The following is a 22572-nucleotide window of genomic DNA, read 5'->3' on the forward strand; positions in this document are numbered from 1 at the left end:
GTTTAGGTGATAACGATGACGAGACGATGACGAGACGATGACGATGATGGCAACATTACACATGAAACAGATCCATTGGAAGCAGCGCTCCCTTCACGTCCCTTCACGCACCTCACGCACCACTGGTAGGTAACCCTGGATGCAAACTTGCTAATGGTAGCCCCTACTCGAAACAATTCACTCACACTCTAAAATTTTTGAACATATAAAGCAAGGTATGCTGAATTTTGAGTGTCATTGTGGAGAATGTAGAAAGTGCAAGGTACCGAAAAACCCATTGTCCTAGGTCATAGTTCAGGCAGTTCTGGAGATTCAACGCCTTACACGGGAAAACGAAGAACTACAACAACTGCTGGACACTGCGAATAAGTGCGTCGTAAAGATGGCAGCCGGCGAGTTTGAAGAAGTAAGCACCACAGTCGTCCCCGTATCTATGTAGTCCCCGTATCTATGTAATCTGTCTGTAGAGATCGAAGGTACTCGTAAGAATGGGTGGGAGACTGAAGCCACCACAGTTCCATGGACTGTTTACATACCAAGTGAGAATCGTACTAACATACGGTGCATTCATAATTATGATACTAGGTACCTACGGAAATTGATGATGCACATGATGCCAGCAATGTGAGTGCACACACGTAGGTCACTATAGAGCTGCCTATGAGCTGCCTATGTAACACTGTAGCTATATAATTTTACCGTACGATAATTCTCAGGCGGAAATTGATATCAGTATACTGTTAAGGTGAGTCCATACACCAGTCTGACGATTCCAATAATGTTATGGAAAGGTTGGTCAGAGTTGGCCGGTTTCCAAGACACCCATGAGGTACGGCCTTATCTCGTTCATTTTGGTTATAGAGGCTGTCGCCAATAGCCCTCACCCCCCCTTTTTTTGGTGGTCCGGTCCACCATTCATTTTGGTTATGGAGGCTGTCGCCTCACGCTCTCACCCCCCCTTTTTTGTTTTATGGAGGTGGTCCGGTCCACCCCCTCTCGAGCTCATGTCGTCCTTAACCAGGTGTGCTGTTTAATGACATCTCTGTCTTCCTCTTCATAATCATACCGCAGCTCTTCACCAAACACTATGTCTTTTAAAGTGACATTTCCGGACACTTTGATTTTCTTGGGGATTAAATTTGGTGCTAAGCGAGAGTGATTTATCAAACGGCCCATTGTTGCATCCTCTTTAGTGGCATCAATACTCTTTAAAGGAAATTATACATAATATAAATTATATAGGCTCACCACATTCCATCCTTAAAATAATACATGTAGCATCCGTCTCCCTGCTGCTCATAGGCTTTCTCTGCAGCCTTCGTCTCTGCAAAATTGAGCAGCTTGCCCACGTACTCACACACAGTGGACCCCTTCGGTATTGCCTCAAGGGCAACAACTCCTCTTCCTTTGCCCTCAAAAACTTCCACCTTCAATTTGGGCCCCACGGGTAGTTGTGAGCTCTAATGTGGATCATGTTAAATGGCTGTATAATCAACTACATACATAGTGACCTGGAGACTACGATGACGTAAACGGTAGTGACAGTAGGTCTCTTCCTCTTCCTCCTCATCACTATAATAATAATCCATGATGATAAATGCCATAATGATAAATGCAGAAAACAATTTAATGCCATAATGATAAATGCAGAAAACAGAGAACCAAATGAGATTAAGATTAAAATAAGAAAAATAAAAGTAAAATTGTTCACTTTTGGCTGTAACACTTTCCATTGATCCATACTTGCCCATTTTCAGCATACGTTACATCTTCTTTAGTCACTGTATTGTCGTTGCCATCGTCCTTAGCAATAATTATAGTAATGACAATGTGATTTTAAGTGATTTTAAGTGTTGCAAACTCACTGTATCCGTCTTCTTCCTCCTTTTGGGATCAGGTCTCTTTAAAGCAAGTAATGACATTGTGATTGATAAGTTTGGTAAACTCACCGGGTGAGGGTCGGTGAGGATCAGGGTGGGGGTACGTACCCCCAGTTTCCTGACACGCTTGGACTTCTTCTTATTCATAATAACACATTATAGCTAATTATAGTGATTGGACTAAACTCACAGTGGTGGAGGTTGTGGAGGCTGTGGGTTGTTCGGAAGGGGCCTGTAATTGTGAAGTATAATAATTATACTGTTACGATGTATGTATACATAATAAACATTATGTAGAATTCGTGCTTTGCATGGTATAAACTCACTCTCTCCACGTTGTCCTCCTGCTCCTCCTGCAATAGTGATAGCTATGAATACGGTCAATGGGTTAGTTAACGTACAACATCTGAATCCGTGGACGTAGGGTTAGAATCCTGTATAATAATAATATACTTTAATGGCTAGCTTGTAACTTATTATAATAACTGTATAACCTCGGTCTCCACTTCATGCTCCTGCATAAGTTATAATTATTGTAGTTACATTATATAAACAATGGTTAATACGTTTTCAGAGGGCGAATCCACGAACATGTTCCTCTTAGCCTGTACTTTAGCCTGCCGTGGCATCTAGTTCGTTTTGAAGCAGTATGTAATAACTGTACAGAATATAAATACGGACTCACATTGGTGCTAAGCAGTGTCTTAGAGAGTGCCTGAAAAATATTTATCGTAAGACACTGTAATGAACGAGTGTGCATGTACATCTAGTTGTAGTTTGCATCAGGGACATTAACGGGTGTTACAATTTCGTGGAGACGTGGGTCATTCGAATGCATGTTAATGTTCGTGTGATAGTAGTAGGATCTCACTTATTCTTCTGTTTGGTCAGTTGGTATTACCTGAAATACAGCATGCACGTCAACGTTCAAAAAGTGTGTGATAATCTCACTTCCACTTCCTTGTCCTTGGATGCTTTCTTCCTCTTCTTGGGGGGTGGTACCTGAGATACAGCATGCACGTTAACGTTCAAAAAGTATGTGATAATCTCACTTCCTGGTGGGCATTCTTGGGTAGGGTGTGGGTTTGGTCAGTTGGTATTACCTGAAATACAGCATGCACATCAACGTTCAAAAAGTGTGATAATCTCACTTCCTGGTGGGTGGGATGTGGGTGGGTGGATACTGGGTGGGTGGATACTTTCTTCTTTTTCTTGGGGGGTGGTACCTGAGATACAGCATGCACGTTAACGTTCACAAAGTGTGTGATAATCTCACTTCCTTGTGTACATTCTTGAGTGGGGTGTGGGTGGGTAGTACCTGAAATACAGCATGCACGTTAACGTTCAAAAAGTATGTGATAATCTCACTTCCTGGTGGGCATTCTTGGGTAGGGTGTGGGTTTGGATTACCTGAAATACAGCATGCACGTCAATGTTCAAAAAGTGTGTGATAATCTCACTTCCTGGTGGGCGGGATGTGGGTGGGTGGATACTTTCTTGGGGGGTGGTACCTGAGATATAGCATGCACGTTAACGTTCAAAAAGTATGTGATAATCTCACTTCCTGGTGGGCGGGATGTGTGGGCGGGATGTGGGTGGGTGAAATACAGTATGCACGTTAACGTTCAAAAAGTGTGTGTAACGTTCAAAAACGGTGTGTTATAATAGTGTAGGATCTCACTGGTTGTTTGCTCAATTGGCGTCCGGCCATGATGTAGTCGCTCAACTTGGGTGAGTCGAGCGCCCCATCCACGCGAATTTGGACATTGGATGTCCTCTGTGCAACCTATAATACACGAGACAAATCACTGTGGTGCTTACACCGAAATCGCAGCCTGCCATTTTTAAGAGGCTTTGATTCGTGGCTTGCAGGAGTTGCGTCAACCGTTCGTTGACGCAACGCAGGAGCCTGAAACACAATAATAGCAACTACACAGCATGCTCGGTTTAACGGTTACCTTGCATTCCCTGCACCCTCCGCAAGAACATCCTCTGCTGGAAAACTCCACGAGTTTGTCCACCTTCGCCAGTTTTATTAGTCGGGTGGATTCGTCCATATTGTCGATTTCGAGAAACTCTTGTCTGATGGAGCCATCCATACTGCGCTGCGTATGTGTTTGTTGAATTAAAATACCACTCGTACGCTGGTAAACGCTAAGCTTGGCCGGTAAAGCATGTGCGCACTATCATAGATACCTAAATCATAAACTCGACAGTTGTAATTATTCTATCTGGTGAATACACACACGCACACACCAAGTAGTACTATTTTATACTTCTACACAGCACATGAATTATCTGTCACGCACACCAAGTATAGTAGTATACAAACTCACCAATGATTTTACAAGAGCATAAAATATACGCTCTTGCTACGCATACTGGGTTATCCACACAGTATACAAACTCACACACTCACCAATCCGTAATCAGTATATATAATGCCACACACATGCACCAGTAGTTGTATACAAACTCACCAATCTCGTCACACACAGTTCCTCTAACTATGCCACACCAGTAGTAGTAGTATACAAACTCACCAATCTCGTCACACACAGTTTATACGTGAATTATATATAATGCCACACCAGTAGTAGTATACAAACTCACCAATCTCTTCAGGACGCAATTACCCTCTATAGTTCAGCAGTTCCTCTAACTATACGTGAATTTTATATAATGCCACACCAGTAGTAGTAGTATACAAACTTACCAATCTCTTCCAGCACTCACACACAGTTCCAGTTCTATGTGAATTGTATATAATGCCACACACATGCATGCACCAGTAGTAGTAGTAGTAGTAGTATGCAAACACCTACAAAGCATAATTATACTCTATTTGCAGACAGTATACAAACTCTTATGTTTAGCGCGCGTGCTTGCTGGGCGTGGCCCTGAAGGAAGGCCACGCCCACACATTAGGTTGACAGATTTTCTAATTGTGTGTACAATTGTGTGTACGTACAGTACACACACACACACACACACACACCAAGTAGTAGTATACGAACTCACACACTGACGTCCGTTCACACGGCATAAGGGTATTTGTAAACACAAGTAACACAGGTAATCAGTATATATAATGCCACACACATGCACCAGTAGTTGTATACAAACTCACCAATATCGTAACAGACCACGCACAGTTCCTCTAACTATACGTGAACTATATATAATGCCACACCAGTAGTATAGTAGTATACAAACTCACCAATCTCTTCCAGGACTCACACACAGTTCCAGTTCTACGTGAATTGTACATAATGCCACACACATGCATGCACCAGTAGGATATAGTAGTAGTATGCAAACTCAGTTTCAAACAGATCCACCTATAAAGCATAATTATACTCTATTTGCAGACAGTATACAAACTCTTATGTTTAGCGCGCGTGCTTGCTGGGGGGAAGGCCACGCCCACACATTAGGTTGACAGATTTTCTAATTGTGTGTACTACTTGGTGTACTACTTGGTGTGTGTGTGTGTACGTACACACACACACACCTAGTAGTATACGAACTCACACACTGACGTACTGACATCCGTTCTATACACGTTCACAGTGCGCGCACACTGTGAACGCACAAGGGAAGGGACATAAGTAGTAGTAGTCACTGAATTATAATCTCTCTGCCTATACAACAGTCTAGCTCACACACTGTGGCGTTTCTAGAAATATCAGTAGGAGGGTGCTCAGGTCGCGCGATAGCGCTAAATTTTTGGGTCCTGCCCACGCACTGGAAGCCGCCACACCCATGCTTTACTGCGCATAATTACAAAGGCATTGCCTAACTGACTCATGTATTATATCAATATCTACTATACAACTATACACAGTGTATGTGTATATAGAAATAGAAATAGTCTGTGTGATCGTAATGCTGTCTTCATTCATTCTCTTCAGACCACTGAAAGACCTCTCTGCTGAGCAGCACAATAATTATACTATCACGAAGAAAATCTGTATTGAAACCATCTTCTACCTGGTATTTTATAGTGTGATCATAGAGTGTGATCATAAAGTGTGATCAAGTTTCTGCTGATCAAGTTTCTGCTGGTGATGTTGGCTGAATATATAGTGAGAAACTTCTCTTGTACTATTATGTAGCATGCACTATTATGTAGCATGCATTATAATAAGTCACAGTACGCATGCCCAGGAAACTTAGGTGTGGTCTGACTCTCCAATCAGTATAAAAACTCTGCTCTAGCTAGCTCAAGCTCAGTTGTGTTAAGCTTAGGGGACTGTATATTCTCACACACACACACACACACACACTACTTTTACAAGAGAAATATATATTCTCTTTGCCACGCACACACGGGCTAAAGATGCATTGAACTTAATTTGCACGGGTTGATCAATTGCACGGGTTGATCAATTCGATAATCGCAAAACTTAAATTTCTCACACGAGGAACTCGATATGGCTCTTTTGGGACAAATTTCAAATTTCGGCCGGCCTGCACTAATCGTAGCGATGGTGTGGTGGTTCAATCTCGACACGTAGTGGCAGAGAGGAAGAACAGTTTATCCATTTTGCGTATCAAATACACATACACACATACATAACATACATAACACACGCACGCACTAAAAATACTTGTGTGTATTTGCGTATGTATTTCTTGTATGTATGTATGTATGTTATGTATGTATGTATGTATCCATACGTCATGGACCGGCACAATGATTTGCTTTTGGGACTCATGATCCTTGCCGACTTCCACCGTTGCAATTTTGTCGGTATGTATCCATACGTCATGGACCGGCACAATGATTTGCTTTTGGGACCTTAAATCTACCGACTTCCACCAAGTGGAAACTATCTTACATTGGACGTATTCTTACATTGGACGTATTTGGCCAAACAATGTAGCAGAAATTGCTGAAATAGATGAAGCCGAAGTCACTGCTGACAACCTAATCTCTGCACAGTTCTTATAATGGTACTGTCAGTTACGCGACCTTGATAACTACCAGTGCGAATGTAAAATGCTTCTACTACGTATACTAAATTAATAACCTTGAATTTAAATACAACATATTTCTTTTAATTCGTAAAACAAGCATGTTTTCTTACGCTCGCCCCACAATGTTCTACATTCTCCTAGTAGGTATTGTGCATTTGTGCATTTACGTATTGTCCATTTTTACACATCGAGAAATCCACACGCAAATACACGCAAATACCAATTTTTGTGTATGAATTTCATGATGCGTACTCCTGCTAAAAATAATACAGGTACGCTTACCTGTACGCACAACGCGAGCGGATACACGGCAACAAGCACGCACCCACTAACTGAACTATGCTGCCACCGGTAGAGTCCCTGGGTTCCCTGGGTTCCGAAAGACTGACTGCTACCCTCAAGCACCTCAAAGAGGTTAGTACATGGAAACAGTGAAACAGGGACATTGGACATTGCTCCACCTCAAAGAGATTAGTTGCAATAGATTAGTTGCAATGGGCCCTCCAACAATGGGCCCTCCAACAAGAACTGTCGATCTCAACAATTGTAGCCTGCTCCAATATGGCAGAGCCTGTCACATAGGGATTATAGTGCTGTTAGTCTTGTGGTGTTCTTTAAAAAGCAAATACGTAACCGCCATGCCATGGCTAGCATATGAAATAGGGCATAATGTTCACAGTCATCAGGAACGAGGTCTCCAATCAATAGAGGAAGGAAAGTAGCCAGTGTCCACATCTTTGTTGCAGATTGTCGAACCTTTTTAACAATGTCAGCTGATTCCGTGTACACAACCCTAAGTCAAATCGTTTTAAGCGATCATTATTGTAATATGCTTCGAAGGAAAGTTACGTAAGGTACTACAGCGAATGGTCTTGTTTAAGCTGTGATCTTTATGCTTCTGCTTTGTTTGTCGCTCATATTCTATAAAAGAACGCTTAGCGAAAAACATTGACTCCTTGAAACCACCAAGTGCCTCAGCAAGCAGACCGACCTCTTTGATTGAGACTTTCGTTTTCATACAACAAATGGCTCAAGAAACAAGTTCAAACCATGGCTTCCGCTACAAATATACTTTAACGAACCGATCCTAACGGTTCAATTTTATAATTCAGGTATGATAATAATGACCAACCAAAATTACGTGAAAGTACGTATAATAATTATGTGTAGATCAGAGGGCAGAAGACAAAGGTGACAAGCTAAGAGCTCAGCAAGTATCAAGTTTGCCATTGGGAAGTGTGCCATTGGGTTGAAAAGGGTGTTGCCATTCTCTACTCACATGATCCCATTACCGGAAAAGAACAAGAATTCCACGAGAGAGAAGATTTTGCACACATTATGAAGTTGCACACATTATGAAGGTGTTTTTTTACAGTATGTTCACCAGCTCGAGTTTTATTTAATATACAATCAGGGTTGAAAGATTTCATGAGTCTGGACCAGCATTGACAGTCCAAGATGCAGAAAATCTTTTCTCCCCTCAGAGAAAAAATAAATATCAGGAATAATCTCATTTTAGATGAGCTGATATCAGCCTTGGTATACAGCCCTTGGTATACAGCCCAGTACGACTTCAGCTTGATGGAAGTTACAAGGTAACCTATAAAGTTTACTGTTGATGTGAATTGAAAAATATGACAGGGCCAATGAAAACAGACCTTAACGCGGCAATAATTAAATTAAGCTATAGGCCGATTTAGTAGAAATGAAAGACATGGGCAAACATTTTTTTTTCACAGGTGCTAACTTCAACCCTTCCTCTACCTACCTGTAAAAATTTGGGTCTCTACGAAGCTTTAAACAGGTCAAGCGCGGACGTTGAAGAAACTCACCGAACGTTCATTTTTTACAATGAAATTTACTGTCTACGTGAGGGGAAATTCCCCTATTATTGTTAATTATTTTTAACAAATAAAGATGACAACTTGTACAGGACTGTTTCATCAGCCCAGTACTTACAATCATCAAGAGGAGCCAGGTATATTATAGCTCCACTTAGATTAGAAAGAGCAGCTATCTAGCTAGCTAGCTTGGCGTAGATCCACTCTTGTTTCTTTAGATGTACGTATCCCGTGCCACGTGTCCTCATAAACACTCCATAACTATCATAACTATCATGTCATGTCACTTACATTCTAGCCAATAGACTAGCGTTTCTTAGGCCTCCGACACCTACCACTACCTTGGGGAACCATCAATATAAATGTTATACGGCCCATCAGGCCTGTTACTACTAAGCACAATGGCAGTGATACCAGTACTAAATTAAAGGAGGAAAGCTTCTTATAAGGCTACTAATAAGTTGGATCAAGCCTTAGATCGATACGGACGAATACTAAGTGAAAGACTACCTATAATAGATCACTGAGGCTTCCTTTAAGCTGTATGAAGGACAGATCTGTAGGCTCCATACAAGTGAGGGATCTTTTATAAGACTGATACATTACACAGATAATAAGTACAAGCTTATAACAAGACATGAGAGCTTACCATTCGAGCGACGGGAGTCTTTGTCTCTTTATTTCTTGTCTCTTTATTTCTTCGAAGATCCTTCCTAGGTGCCAAGCAATCCAGCTACATAGCTATACTAGCTAGTCCTAGAACGCCTAGCCTTCATCTAACTAACTTGTCTTCTCCAGAACATCTTTTACTAAGCTTTATGAGTGCCCGGAAGCCAATAATTGAACTTCAATTATCGAACGTCATTTACTCAAGAAGGCGTTGCAATACCTTTGTAGCGTTCCCTCGAACATATCTCCGGAAAGAAAGTAGCCAGGAGGTCGATCTTGGTATCATTTTGAAGCTTAAAGGACGCCCTATCCGATTCAACAATAAAAACTGATTCAAAAATGTCCGCGTTAAGGTCTGTTTTCATTGGCCCTGTTCTAAGTGGCAATTTTTCCACACAGGAAGTCCTAGGATTCACCAGGGAGATTGTGTATGCCCTCACCACAGGAATCGAAAGTGTTGAATGAAAAAGACGAGAGTACGCCCAAACTGGAAGGAATCCCCGCTCAAGCACTACTGATGATGTTGAGTGCATGTTCTCAATCATGAGAGATTTGACAGGAAAGCACCTTACGGCAAGCGAGGTACACCTGGAGGAAGGTGTGCATCAAGTTTGACGACCCAACTCTGGGCTTCTCTGGGCTTTTCTTCATCACATGACCGCCGAGGAAGAAACGTGTTCGAAGAAAAGAACAACCAGCTCACCTTATGTATGGAAGAGCAACACTCCCTGAATCTGGTGCTTGGATGACCTTCCATAATTTCAACATCACCCTCAATAAACTCCACTCCACTCCAACATTATACTTCTTATTGTGTTCAATTAAAGCAATAATTTATATGAAAATCAAATTATAATTATATATACAACACAACAAGGGATTAAAAAGATTCATGAACGCATAATAAATATATTAAAGTTCAATAACCAGTTATCTTGTACTTGCTCTCCAGTCAGTAACATAAGATATCCAGGCGAACTGCCACTATCCATTACATTGTGGAACAATTCACTAACGACATATCCTCCATTTTCTATCCAACTGACATTAGAAGCTTGTGCATCTCTAGGGTTTAGAGGTTCCTTGAACAGGGATTGTATGTCCAAGCCGTCGCACATCCTGAGCTGATCGAAGACACTTAAATTTTAGTCTGTGACATCTCTGTGACATCTCTGTGTTAATGCTCAGTGGTAGTGAGCACTGTACCACTGTCAATGTTAGGGTCACTGTCACTGCCATTGCCATTGCTGCCTTCATCCTCACTGATACTGTCGCATAGGGTTAGGTCCAGTAGCCATATATAACTGTAGGGTTTCTGTCACACTGCTGAGTCAGCATTATTTGTGCTGACTCCAGCATTATTTGTGCTGAATCAGCATAAAACGTAAATCAGCATAAAACATAAAAGCAATTTGGCCTGGAATGTCATTAAAAGGTCAAAGTTCAAGACCTCCTCTGGAGCTTGTGTGTTTCACCAACTACATGTTGAACAGCTGAATTTTTTTCAAGTTTAAAATATAAAGCGCAGCCTTCTTTTTTTGCAGCTCTTTGTCAGTTCCAAGTAGGTGTGTTCTAACTCGATATAACTCGATATTCGGTATAGTGTAGGTATAAGTGTGCTTTCTCAGGGGCATTAAGCATTAAGGACTGTTCAAATTAAAATTACAAGGAATTTTGTTATAATGATATTCATACACAAGTGTCATCGCATTGGAATGTTTATCACGTGCGTGGGTGGAAAACATCTGCAATTACTAGTGGGGGTGGAGCTTCCGTCACATGACACTGTACTTCGCTTTCTGAAGTTGACCGTAGCTAGTTGATCGTGTAAAACCCTGAAAAACTATTTGTTGTAAGCTACCTAGTAGTTATTAAAGGCCTTAACTAAGACTATTAGATAGTAGAGAACTTGTTTCCTGCTGCGCAAGACAGAGTGCAACCAAACAAGAATGTTAGGAGGAGATCTCGGGGACAATTCAGGTAAATCTTAGCATGTTGTTTGTGTAGACCATGATTACCTATGAATCTGCTTTTGCGCAGCAGGATTTCATCAGTATATGATATGTACATCAGGATTCCAAGAAAAGATAGGATCTAACTAAGCTGGAACAAATGGTTTTTTTATAATTTAGTTTTACAAGGAAATTTCATGTTAATTGGTCACATGATCTTTTTTTCATTAAGGAAACTTAAATTATTATGACAAAACAAAATGTGCAATTACTATGTTTAATATTGAATACTTTTTGATATATGTGACGTTGGCTGTTCTTGATTCTGGACGTGCCTTAATACACCTGAGTTTTCAACTGACTGCTAGTAACTGCTAGTACATCTCTGTACACATGAGAAGATTGTACACATGAGAAGAACACTTTGCGTATTCAGTTGTGCATCCATCAATTTTACACACAGCATGAAAATCTTCATCTTCACTGTCTTCATCTAGTCTTCTACCTGGGTTGCACATCGAGCAATCATAGCAGCTAATTGTAGCACTACTGCTTCATGGTTGATCCAAGGTCATTATTTACAGCCCATAGAGCATCACCTGATTCTATGCATGCAGCTGAGCCAGATAAAGGAGGGAGGAGCTGCACATGGAAATTCGGCGCTAAGCAAGCTAGATACCTCTTGAGCAGTGAAACTATACTTTCTAAGCACTTAAAAGATGTCAATATTTGAGGAACCATTTGCAGAGTGGGACTACTTCCAGCCAAAGATACCTGAAGCAGTTTGTGAAAGTTTTAAAGGTAAGCAATAACGTACCAAACTTAGATAGCCACTAGCCACTGAGAAATGACCACTATAACCCTAACCGTACTCGTTTTACATTGGTCACTTTGTCATAATACACTTTGTCATATGCAACAGATGAACTTATTGATGGCGCTGCATTCATGGAGTTAAGCGAAAGCGATGTGAAGTCACTAGTGAAACCACTTCTAGATTGATAAGTAGCAAAGCCAATCCCAAGGTAAAAACATGTTAAACTATCTACGTCAAAGGACGTGTCAGACATATCCACTTCTTCTAGAAGAGACTTTGCAATACCGCGAAACCGGCTCTGGATTCAGAGCTGCGAAGCGAGATTGTAAGAGATTTAGTTACACACATGTACTTTTTTGTGGGAAAGCCTACTTCCCACTAAGTTTCCCGCAAACTCGTTGCCAACTACACATTTATGAAGGACTCAGGAATAGATCCCTGTGTAAGTTATGTTGTATTTAACATTTGGTTTTCAGTGTACAATTGTTGTAGGGATCGCACAAAATGGTGTACAATAAAGAAAGCGATCCACAGATGATAGTGAAGATGATAGTGAGCATCCTAAAAAACGTGGCCGCCCGAAGAAGCTTAGTAAACTTGGAAATAGATATCCTATTTTCAATGTTGATGCGGTAGCGAAGATGAAAGGATGGCACTTGATAGAGAAATGGAGAAATGGAGAAGGAAAAACCAAGAGAAGACGTTCTACCAGAAAGGACGTTCTACCAGAAAGGACATGTTACATAATCAAAAGTCGGTTACATTGATGCTCTAAAGACGCTTTCTGTGGTAGCCTGTGCATGTAATACAATAGTCCTATTCGTTTAAGAGCTTGGAATTTTGATTGCTATTTGAACGCTACTTCCTGTATAGCTTCCGCAGTAAAATTGTACTGAGCTGGCACGCCCTTTTACATTGAAGTCATTGTAAAATCAATGCGTTTTTTTGCAGCCTCTGCATTCTGCAATGCATACGCTATTATGGTTTTTGTCCCAGAGAGTTTTTGTCAACTGTCAGTGAGCTAGCTGGTCTTGAAGACACCTACTATACACACAGTAAGTGCAGGTAGTCTAATGCTCAAGGATGATGGAACATCTTATATAGTGTAGAGGAGACGTTCCACCATCTTGGAGCATTAGTTTACCTCTTAGAGCTAGCTCACTGGTAGTTGACACAACACTTTCTGGGACAAAAACCATTTACTTCAATATTTCACAAACTTCCTTTATTTAGAATAGCGCATGCATTGCAGAATGCAGAGGCTGCTCAATGACTTCAATGTAAAAGGGTGTGCCAGCTCAGCACAATTTTACTGCGGAAGCTATACAGGAAGTAGTTAGTGGGTGTTCAAAAATTCCAGGCTCTTAAACGAATAGGAGAATAGGACTATTGTTATGTGCATGTGCATGTTGTAGATTTGTAGATTGAACAAGAATTGGATCTGGTCCTCTGCAAACAGTATTCTGTACATCGCTCATACGGAAGTGGGCACCTGCCACCTTTGAAAAATTAACATCAAGGATATCATAGAACAAGGTGTACGAATTCATTGTTGATGATGTAAGCAAGGTGATGATGTAAGCAAATGTGCCCTTAAACTTCTGTACTACCTCCAGTGTGTACAACCCAAGAAAAAGGCCACAGCTCAACTAGCATGTGTGTACGAATGCGTGTTGTGTACGAATGCGTGTGTGTGTTGGTATACACACACACATACACACATACATACACACACACACACACGCATACACACACACACGCATTCGTACATACACGCATTCATACACTCGCACAGCACACACGTACATCATTCAAAAGTTTTTAACCTTGTGATGACTGATGATCCAGAAGTTGTTGCGTTAATGCCTGTACCTCAGCGAGACTACTACGTCTACTATGGGAGTTAGGCTCTGTCATAAGCTAACAAGAGACCATATATGGTTAGGACCCCGCACGCGCATGCGAGTGTACTTGGCGGCACAGGTAAGTCGGTATGCGTTGTTGTACCATTAATTATTAATGATAATTGTATGTACGTAATGAGTGAGAGCGTGGCTAGTTGCCTTGAGTATATGGATCGTGTTGGTACAGAACAAACTCGGCTTTTTATCAGAATAGTGGAATATCAGAATAGTGGAATAGTGGACCGGTTCTTCGACTATTTGAATGTAAAAAGATGGCTGGGGCTGGCTGGAAGCGTAAAGAGAGCAGGGCACCATACAAGGACTCAAAGGATGAACGGTTGAAGGTATAGAGAACACAATGTTTATAAGTGATTGTTACCTAAAGTTTCCTATTCAGTGGCTTTCTGGAGATTTTGTGCAGTACTTGGATGAATGGGATCAGGAGATTGCTAGCAAATCCCAACTGAGAGCCAGTGAAAAGCAGAGACTTGGTTTGAGCGTGTCAACAAAAGAAGGACTGAGATTGATAGGTTAGTTAATTAGAAAACTGCACTGTCCGGTACAAAATATTTAGATGTGGTTCTTTTTCCTAACAGTGAAATCTTTTACTGAGCTGGCACCAAAGCTGCTTGCACTACCTGGAGCTGACTATCTCTTGAGTGAAGTGTTTTCGCAGGACCCTTTGGAACGCTACTTTTCTAAACAGCGACATCGAGGCGGTAGCAACGAAAATCCTCTAGCATCCCAAGTGCCGTTTAATGCCTCGGTGCGCATGAGGTATACGGTTGTGTGTCTGTGTGTGTGTGTAGACTTCTAGTCATGTTTTCTTGGCATGCTATTAAAATAAAACTTTGTACTCGAGTTATGCCTAGTTTTGCTTACTGTAGCGTTACTTATAGTTAGCTCTGCACTATAACGCTAGCTGCAGGAGTGAGAAAAGATGACTTGCAGCCATTAATTTAGACTTGAACTTTTGCCATCGATCGTCATGGTCGATCATTACCCACTATTAATTTTGAGTTTGCCGCAATGTGTGTATAAAAGCATGGATAGAACTAGCTTTTATGTCCACCGAGGCATCAGCACCCGCGGTGCTTTCATTTTAACAGATATTTTCTGAGTATTGTTACTACACACACAGTCAGCTTTACCATAGATCCTCTACTATCTATGGCTTTACCATATCCTCGAGGCAGTCCTAAATACTAGCATAGTTCCTACTGTACTACTGTACACTAAATTTTATCGTGCACCGTTTCTCGAGTTGAACGAATGTTTACCCCACGAAACTTACCCGCTATACAGTTTATGAAATTGGGGAGGGTGTATGGAGGGAGGGTGTATTGGAGGTTGTGTATTGGAGGTTGCATTCTAAAAAGAGTTGTTTAAAATAAATGGTCACAGGTAACGCACGCAACATGTCAGTAACCATGGCAACATACTGATCCATTCTACAGATAGTAAAGGAAAGGGATTGGAAACGCATACGGTACAATCCTATTTACGGATTGGCGTAAATCGAAGCCACATGGTATAATTATAATTTTGAGATAATGATAAGGGGGTTCAGGGGCATCCATATCATCAGGGGCATCCAAAAAAGCTAGATCTACAGTTACATAATTATAATAATCTAAGGGATGTCAATAAGGGATGTCAATAATAATTATTTTATAATTATAATGTTTAGTAAGTGGTTGCAAAACTACAGTGTATACACACAAGCAAAAATAAAATTATGTATACTTAATAATGAGGTGACAGGTGAGGTTACTAAGTGATGAATCTTCCTAGATGCTTTTGTTTTGAGGGTAGGGATGGCTTGAATTTTTTCTTACGAGCTTTTTGCTTCACATCCTAAATCACATGTACGTTGTATCAATATAGTGGGAATCATTTGCACCTCAGCATGAGTACCTCAGCATGAGTACTACAACATGTACTACAACACAACATACAAATAAAAAATAATAAAATAATAATCTGCCAAAGCATTATTGGCGCCCACAAAATTGTCACTACAACGAGAATAATTTTGTAAAACCAAGTATAACTGCCTCTTATATCACATACCATCTTATAGCTCGTGCAATCAATCGAGTAACCTGCAAACAACTTACCCTAACTTTCAAGGTAGAAAAACACTTTTTTGGACTTTATGGTACTTATGTTTTTATGTACCCAAATAGCTCACTTGATGGGCTTGAACGCTGAAAGAATGATCTTGAGGTCCAAAACTATAGCAGCAATTGACCTTTTGACTAGCAATGAATAACATTAAAAATCGTAAGTAGCATCCAGACTCTAGCTGTTGAAAACATTGGTGCGTTTCCAATCCCTTTCCTTTACCAGTGGCGTAGCCAGAGGGGGGCAGAGGCCCTCTGGCCTCAGACTCTGCTCCACAAGTTCATTTTACTAACTAGCTAGCTTAGCTAGCTGATATGAGATCGAGAGTAACTAGAGCTCTATAATTGCACGATCAACTCCACCTCTAACTATCTAGCTCCACCTCCAAATATTCATTCCAGTCAGTGCACATGCGCAAAGCCACGTGCTGAGCAGACCAAGGTCCCCCACAGAGTTGCAGACTGTTAATGTTCAGCAGCTATCACCATCATCATCATGAGTATTTTTCCGTTGAGCCCAGTTTTCACAGAGCAGCACTGCAACTGCAAGTGGCTTGCCACCCTGTCCTACTAATTCACAAGCAGAACCTGGTTAGCAGCTGCATGATTTAATTGTCACAACTCAAAACAATGCATTTTATAGGATATCTTCAAATGAAGATGTGGCTTAACCACCAGTACCCTCAAAGCAGCAGTACCCTCATTTCTTTAGCCAGATTGCGTTAGAATCAATCTCAGAGCATGTAACAACAAAAATTTTCTGGGGGAGTGCCCCCACCCCCATTGGTAATTCGTTCATCAAGCACCCCCCTATCTCAAATCCTGGCTACGCCCCTGTTTACTATCTATGATATAATTCTATGGTGAGCCTTTTGTTTCAAAATGGCGATACAAAATACTATGTGAATACCATGTGTTGGTGTCAGGATAAAATCGACTCGATGCGTTTTATCAAATCGATTATCTGGTAGGGATTATCTGGTAGGGATCGACTCGATTTTGCGATTTTGGTAGGCGATGTGTTTTATTAATTCGAATAGATGTTTTATGGGTAGGTAGGGATCGATTCTTATTATTGATCAGGCGTGAACCTTTATGCAGATACCAGTGGAATTTTCACAAGATGTGACAAGGTGTGGAAAGTTTGTTCGCACAGGCCATAGTTTCCATCTACTTGCGTCACAACACAGCAAACAAATACGATTTAGTGTTGAGCTTCAGTTGCTGAGCATAGTTCGACAAAAAGGTGGTCGTTTGATCCGGCAAATCTTGTATGGATGCAACGATTGCACTATTCCACCAATCGGTAATCATAGTGTATCTGTACGGTCTGGCCGTGCCTTACTTGACCTCAACATTGAACTAACTTATTGAATTTCTCCGAAGTTCGGTTATTGGGAGTTCGGTTATTGGGAGTACGGTATGGAGGCGGCTGAAAGATAGTGGTATTGAAATGGACAAGTACACTGACATAAGCTAGATGATGTTGTGCGACGGCAGGTGTTTGACACAGAATAAGAGATCCCATTGAGAAGAGCTATAAATAGACGCACATACTCTGTAAAAGGATACCATAGCTTGATCAGGTGGCACTTCGTTGGGGAAATCGATGGTTATTCCAGGTGCATGCAACACAAACAACACAGCATTAACGGTCTTTCTCAAAGCTACTCAAGAGTATGGTATTCCCAGGCGAGTGCGATCAGATAAAGGTGGGGAAGTTTGTTATTTTATGGTTGCCCATCACGGACCTAGCAGGATCTTCAACACACAATTGAACGTCTTTGGAGGGATGTATTCCGCTGCGGGGTGTCCTGTCAGCGAATTAGATCTGTTCGTCCTGTATTTACCAAGGATACGAAAAAGTCTGAGTGAAGCCTAGAATTTAAAAATGGGTCAATAGTGATTCGGTGAACATGTACGGTTTTGATCCTACCACTGTAACTGTTGTCACTCCTTTAGATGGTGAAGAATTTCTGACATCAGTCGACGTCAACACCCAATTTGATGGACATGACATGGCTATTTCTTATTACATTGCTGCTACTAAAAACAGTTAATATAAAATTTACTGTTCAATTATCTGGATGCACTAGAAATTAGATACAGCTTGTGTATAATTATATAATTCATTTAGATAATAATTTAGATAATAATAGATAATAATTATCAATTCAGGATTCATACAATAATACATAATTATATGCACCATACTATGATTATGCATTATTTGATTCATGTAATTATAGATGATAATTATCAATTCAGGATTCATACAAAAATCAACATACTATATATAATAATTATATGCACCACACTATGATTACACATTCACCTTCACCTATACACCTTCACCTATATACAGATTATCTACATCGTCAATATTATTGTTCAAGTTTCTAAACCATTGTGAAGTTTTGTCCGCAATAACAGCTAGCACAGCCGCGGGTAGAGATTACAATTTCTCTCGAACAAGTGTGAGAGACGATGTATTCATCCTCTTGTTGGATACAGGACATCCAGTGGCAAACTGTACAAAGTCACGGAGAACTGTTACGGAACAAGAGGAGATGGGACGATTTAGCATATGTATAATAATTATAGGAAAATAAACATTCCGAACGAGTGGTGCAAGCTGCGCTGCATGTGCTTGTGCTAATGCCTCTCGCCATGTTTTGCTTTTGTTTAGAGTGTTACAGTAATGATTTCAATGCTATCTTTGTGTAATAAAATTATTATTATCATTGAATCACACAGTCATTATAAAAGATGAAAGAGGAGCGAGGAGCGATGAAAGAGGAGCATGGCTTGATGAATTGATCTTCAAGGTAAAAGCATGTGTAGATTACCAATGTATTTTTTGCATTTTCTGTCAATGAAATAAAGGGTGGATTTGCAATGAGGTCTGAGGTCAGAGGGCAGCATACAAGCTATAGCTCTGTGTCCTCATCAGAGTCTGTTGCAGATTCCTCATCATCAGATGCTAGTGCCTTTAGAGATTGAAGAATAGCAGCAGTTGCGTCCTCAAATTTACCATCAACAGGTTCCTTGTAGTACTCCTCTACCAGGGCCTCGTATTTTTTCATTGCTTGGACGTTTTCTTTACTAATATGTTTTCTTTACTAATATGCTGGAATCTCCAGTCCTCCTTGTTACCAGAGGAGATCTCCGATGGTGGGCATCAGTAACCCTACAGGACACTCTTCCACCATGAAGGATAATGAAATGGGTGATCCTGGAAACCTCTCTGGGTAAATGTCCAACCACTGAATCAGAAGAGAATCCTGGAAACCGTTTCTTCGTTGCTATTGCATACATATCGTGTGGATTGGAGATTTCTGGTTCAACACGCAACATTTCGTTAACAGTGGGGACCCACATGGATCTATACTGATGATAGCCCCTAATTCCACACAAGAACCTAAACCTCAAGAACCTAAACCTCAAACTACCAGTACCACCTGTAGCCATATTTATCTGTGTTCAATCACTTTCACCTGGCTATTTCTATTATTAAATATTTGAGGGCAATTTACCTTTTCTATCCACGTGGCTGGAATACACGTGGCTTGATTACAGCTGCTTGTTTAGCTAGCTAGCTACTGTCAACGAACCTTTTTCAGTATGGGTTTTGCCGTTCTAATCCTGCCACAGTGGAAGAAGAAAGACCACCCACCCCACCCTACATGCCTGCCATTGAGGAATCTGGGCTAGGAAGAGTGGAGCATGAGAGCATCACAGCAAATGTAGCAGACCCAAGACCCTCAACTAAGAAGAGAAAGACGAGGAGAAAATATACAGCCTACACTGGAGCACAGATTGGCTCTTGAAAATGGGATGAGAATGCTAGACTCCATTTTTTACTACATTCCAAACTTGGCAGAGAGCACAATTCAAAATTTTAAGAAAGCATACAAGGAAAGGCTAGAGGAGCAAAAAAAGCATCAACATCCTAAACCTATCACAGTAATCCCAGCTTTGCCCCGTGGAAGACGACCAATACTTATGGAGTTGGATGAGAAGCTGATTAAATTTCTTCGGAGTCTCCGATGTAAAGGTGGTGTGATCAATAGGCATGTTGTTCGAGCAGCTCTCATTGCTAGCAATCCATCAACATCACAACACCTAGCTAAATTTGATATGCCTCGTTCATGGATTCAGTGGTTTTACTAAACGGATGGGAACTACTACACGACCACCAGGACTGTACAAGGAATGTCGAATGGAGTACTTAGGGGCATCAAGGACAAAATAAAGAAGTCCATCTGAACTTGTGCTTAATGCCGACCAAACTCCATCATCTTATATTTCTGTTGGAAAGATAACGATGGCCAAGAGTGGATCAATACCTATCAAGGGTTTAACTGATAAGCTACCCTTACTTTTGTCGTTACCTTGGCTGGTGATTTTTTGCCACTATATCAAGGAAAGACTACAGCAAGTCTCCCCCGTGGTTTCCACTTTCCAACTGGGTTTAGTTTATCACAGAATCCTAAACATTGGTCCAACGAGACAGAAACTCTGAAATTGATAGATGAAGTGATTAATCCTTACGTGGTATGTGTGTGTATGTGTTGGGAGGGTATGCATGCCGTGTGTGTGTGTGTGGGGGGGTGTGCACGTGTGTGTGTGTGTTGGGGGCGGTGTGCACACCGTGTGTGTGTGGGGGAGTGTGTAGACCGTGTGTGTGGTGTGTGTGTGTGGAGGGGCTGTGCACGGCGTGTCTGTGTGTGGTGTCTGTGTGTGGGGCCGTGTTTGTGTGGTGGTGTGCACACCGTGTGTGTGTGGGGGAGTGTGTACGCCGTGTGTGTGGTGTGTGTGTATGGAGGGGCTGTGCACGGCGTGTCTGTGGGTGGGGCCGTGTTTGTGTGGTGGTGTGCACGCCGTGTCAGTGTGTGTTGTGTGTGTGTGTGTGTTTGGGGGTGGTGTGTCTTTGTGTGTGTTGTGTGTGTGTGGGGGGTAGGGGTGTGCGTGTCGTGTTTGTGTAGTGTAGTGTGTATCTGTGTAGAGGGGGTGTGCACGCCGTGTTTGTGCGTGCCGTGTTTGTGTGGTGTGTGTGTGTGTGTGTGGGGGTGGTGGGTTTTGTGGCGGTTGGTGGTGTGTAGGGGTGCTGTGTGTGTGTGTGTGTGTGAGGTGTGTGGGGGGGGGTGTGCACGCCGTGTGTGTGTTGTGTGGGGCCGTGTGTGTGTGGAGGCGTGTGCATGCCGTGCATGCCTTGTGTGTGTGTGTGTGGTGGTGTGTGTGTGCGTATGTGTTGGGGGGTGTGCACGCCCTGTATGTGTGTATGTGGGGGGGTGTGCACGCCGTGTTTGTGTGTGTGAGTGTATTGTGTGTGCGCGTTGGGGTGGTGTGCACGCCGTGTGTGTGTGGAGGGGCCGTGTCTGTGTGGGGGTGTGCTTGCCGTATTTGTGTGTGTGGGGGTGGGCAGTGTGCACGCGATGTGTGTGTGTGTGTGTGGTGTGTGTGCACGCCGTGTGTGTGTGGGGTGTGTGGTGTGTGGTTGTGTGGAAATGTTTGTGTGTGTGTGTGTGTGTTGGGGGGTGTGCACGCCGAGTGTGGGGGGGTGTGCACGCCGTGTTTGTGTGTGTGTGTGTGTTGTGTGTGTGTGTGGGGGCGGTGTGCACGCCGTGTGTATGTGTGTGTAGGGTGTGTGCACGCCGTGTCTGTATGTGTTGTGTGGTGGGGGTGGCGTGCCGTGTTTGTGTGTGTGTGTGTGGTGTTTATTGGGTGGTGTGTGGTGTGTGTGTGTGTGTGAGGGTGTGAGGCTGTGAGGGGGTGGGGGGTGTGCGTGCCGTGTTTGTGTGTGTGTGTGTGTGTTGTGTGGTGTGTGTGTGTGTTGGTGTGTGTGTGTGTGTTTGTGAGTGTGTGGTGTGTGCAGGCCGCGTGTATGGGCCGTGTGTGTGTGGTGTGCACGTCGTGTTTGTGTATGTGTGGGGTATGTGGGGGGGTGTGCACACCGTATGTGTAGGGGGTATGCTGTGTGTGTGTGTGTGTGGGGTGCACGTGTGTGGTGTGTACGCCGTGTTTGTGTGTGTGTGTGTGTGTGGAGAGGGTGTGCACGCCGTGTGTGTGTGTGTGTGTGTGGGTGTATGTGTGGTGGGAAGGGGGGTGTGTGTGGTGTGTTGTGTATCTTTGTGTTGTTGTGTGTGTGTGCACACCGTAGGTGTGTGAGTGTGGGGGTGTGCAGTGTGTGTGTGTGTGGGGTGCACGTGTGTGTGGTCCCCCGTGTTTGTGTGTGTGTGTGTGTGTGTGGGTGTGTGTGTGTGGTGGGAGAGGGGGTGTGTGTGGTGTGTTGTGTGTGTGTTGTGTGTTGTGTGTGTGTGTCCGTGTGGTGTTTGCGTGTGTGTAGTGTGTGCAAGCTGTGTGTGTGTGGGGGGGGTGTGTAGGCATACACACACAC

General features: G+C 42.3%; 2 protein-coding genes and 1 long non-coding RNA gene across 6 annotated transcripts; 2 read left to right on the top strand and 1 right to left on the bottom strand.

Moving 5' to 3' along the window:
• Positions 1–1261: 1261 nt before the first annotated feature.
• On the bottom strand, positions 1262–8411 carry LOC135339981 (uncharacterized). Of its 4 annotated transcripts, XM_064536248.1 has the most exons (12): positions 5101–8411; positions 5011–5044; positions 4597–4630; positions 3839–4542; positions 3562–3789; positions 3341–3391; positions 3249–3290; positions 3157–3198; positions 3032–3106; positions 2933–2983; positions 2832–2882; positions 2558–2781 (listed from the first exon to the last, which is right to left on the bottom strand). In XM_064536248.1, the coding sequence occupies exons 5-12, from the start codon at positions 3589–3591 to the stop codon at positions 2752–2754; spliced, it is 372 nt and encodes a 123-aa protein (XP_064392318.1). In that variant the 5' UTR covers positions 3592–3789; positions 3839–4542; positions 4597–4630; positions 5011–5044; positions 5101–8411; the 3' UTR covers positions 2558–2751. The 4 variants fall into 4 exon arrangements, with proteins under 4 accessions (XP_064392317.1, XP_064392316.1, XP_064392315.1 ...); XM_064536247.1 differs by lacking the exons at positions 2832–2882; positions 2933–2983; positions 3032–3106; ... (6 more) ...; positions 5011–5044; positions 5101–8411 and adding exons at positions 1262–1803; positions 1866–1901; positions 1950–2018; ... (3 more) ...; positions 2375–2395; positions 2447–2509 and having other exon boundaries at positions 2566–2595; positions 2752–2762; XM_064536246.1 differs by lacking the exons at positions 2832–2882; positions 2933–2983; positions 3032–3106; ... (6 more) ...; positions 5011–5044; positions 5101–8411 and adding exons at positions 1262–1803; positions 1866–1901; positions 1950–2015; ... (3 more) ...; positions 2375–2395; positions 2447–2509 and having other exon boundaries at positions 2566–2751.
• Positions 8412–11139: 2728 nt separating this feature from the next.
• On the top strand, positions 11140–12649 carry LOC135339983 (uncharacterized). The gene is made up of 4 exons (XR_010396152.1): positions 11140–11353; positions 11417–12126; positions 12248–12584; positions 12635–12649. It is a non-coding gene; the product is annotated as an uncharacterized LOC135339983 (long non-coding RNA).
• Positions 12650–13547: 898 nt separating this feature from the next.
• Positions 13548–20744, top strand: LOC135339982 (uncharacterized). Its single transcript, XM_064536249.1, has 4 exons — positions 13548–14390; positions 14444–14576; positions 14643–14823; positions 17274–20744. The coding sequence occupies exons 1-4, from the start codon at positions 14319–14321 to the stop codon at positions 17299–17301; spliced, it is 414 nt and encodes a 137-aa protein (XP_064392319.1). The 5' UTR covers positions 13548–14318; the 3' UTR covers positions 17302–20744.
• Positions 20745–22572: the final 1828 nt, after the last annotated feature.

The sequence above is a fragment of the Halichondria panicea genome, chromosome 8 (genome assembly GCF_963675165.1).
Source record: "Halichondria panicea chromosome 8, odHalPani1.1, whole genome shotgun sequence".
Classification (NCBI taxonomy): domain Eukaryota; kingdom Metazoa; phylum Porifera; class Demospongiae; order Suberitida; family Halichondriidae; genus Halichondria; species Halichondria panicea.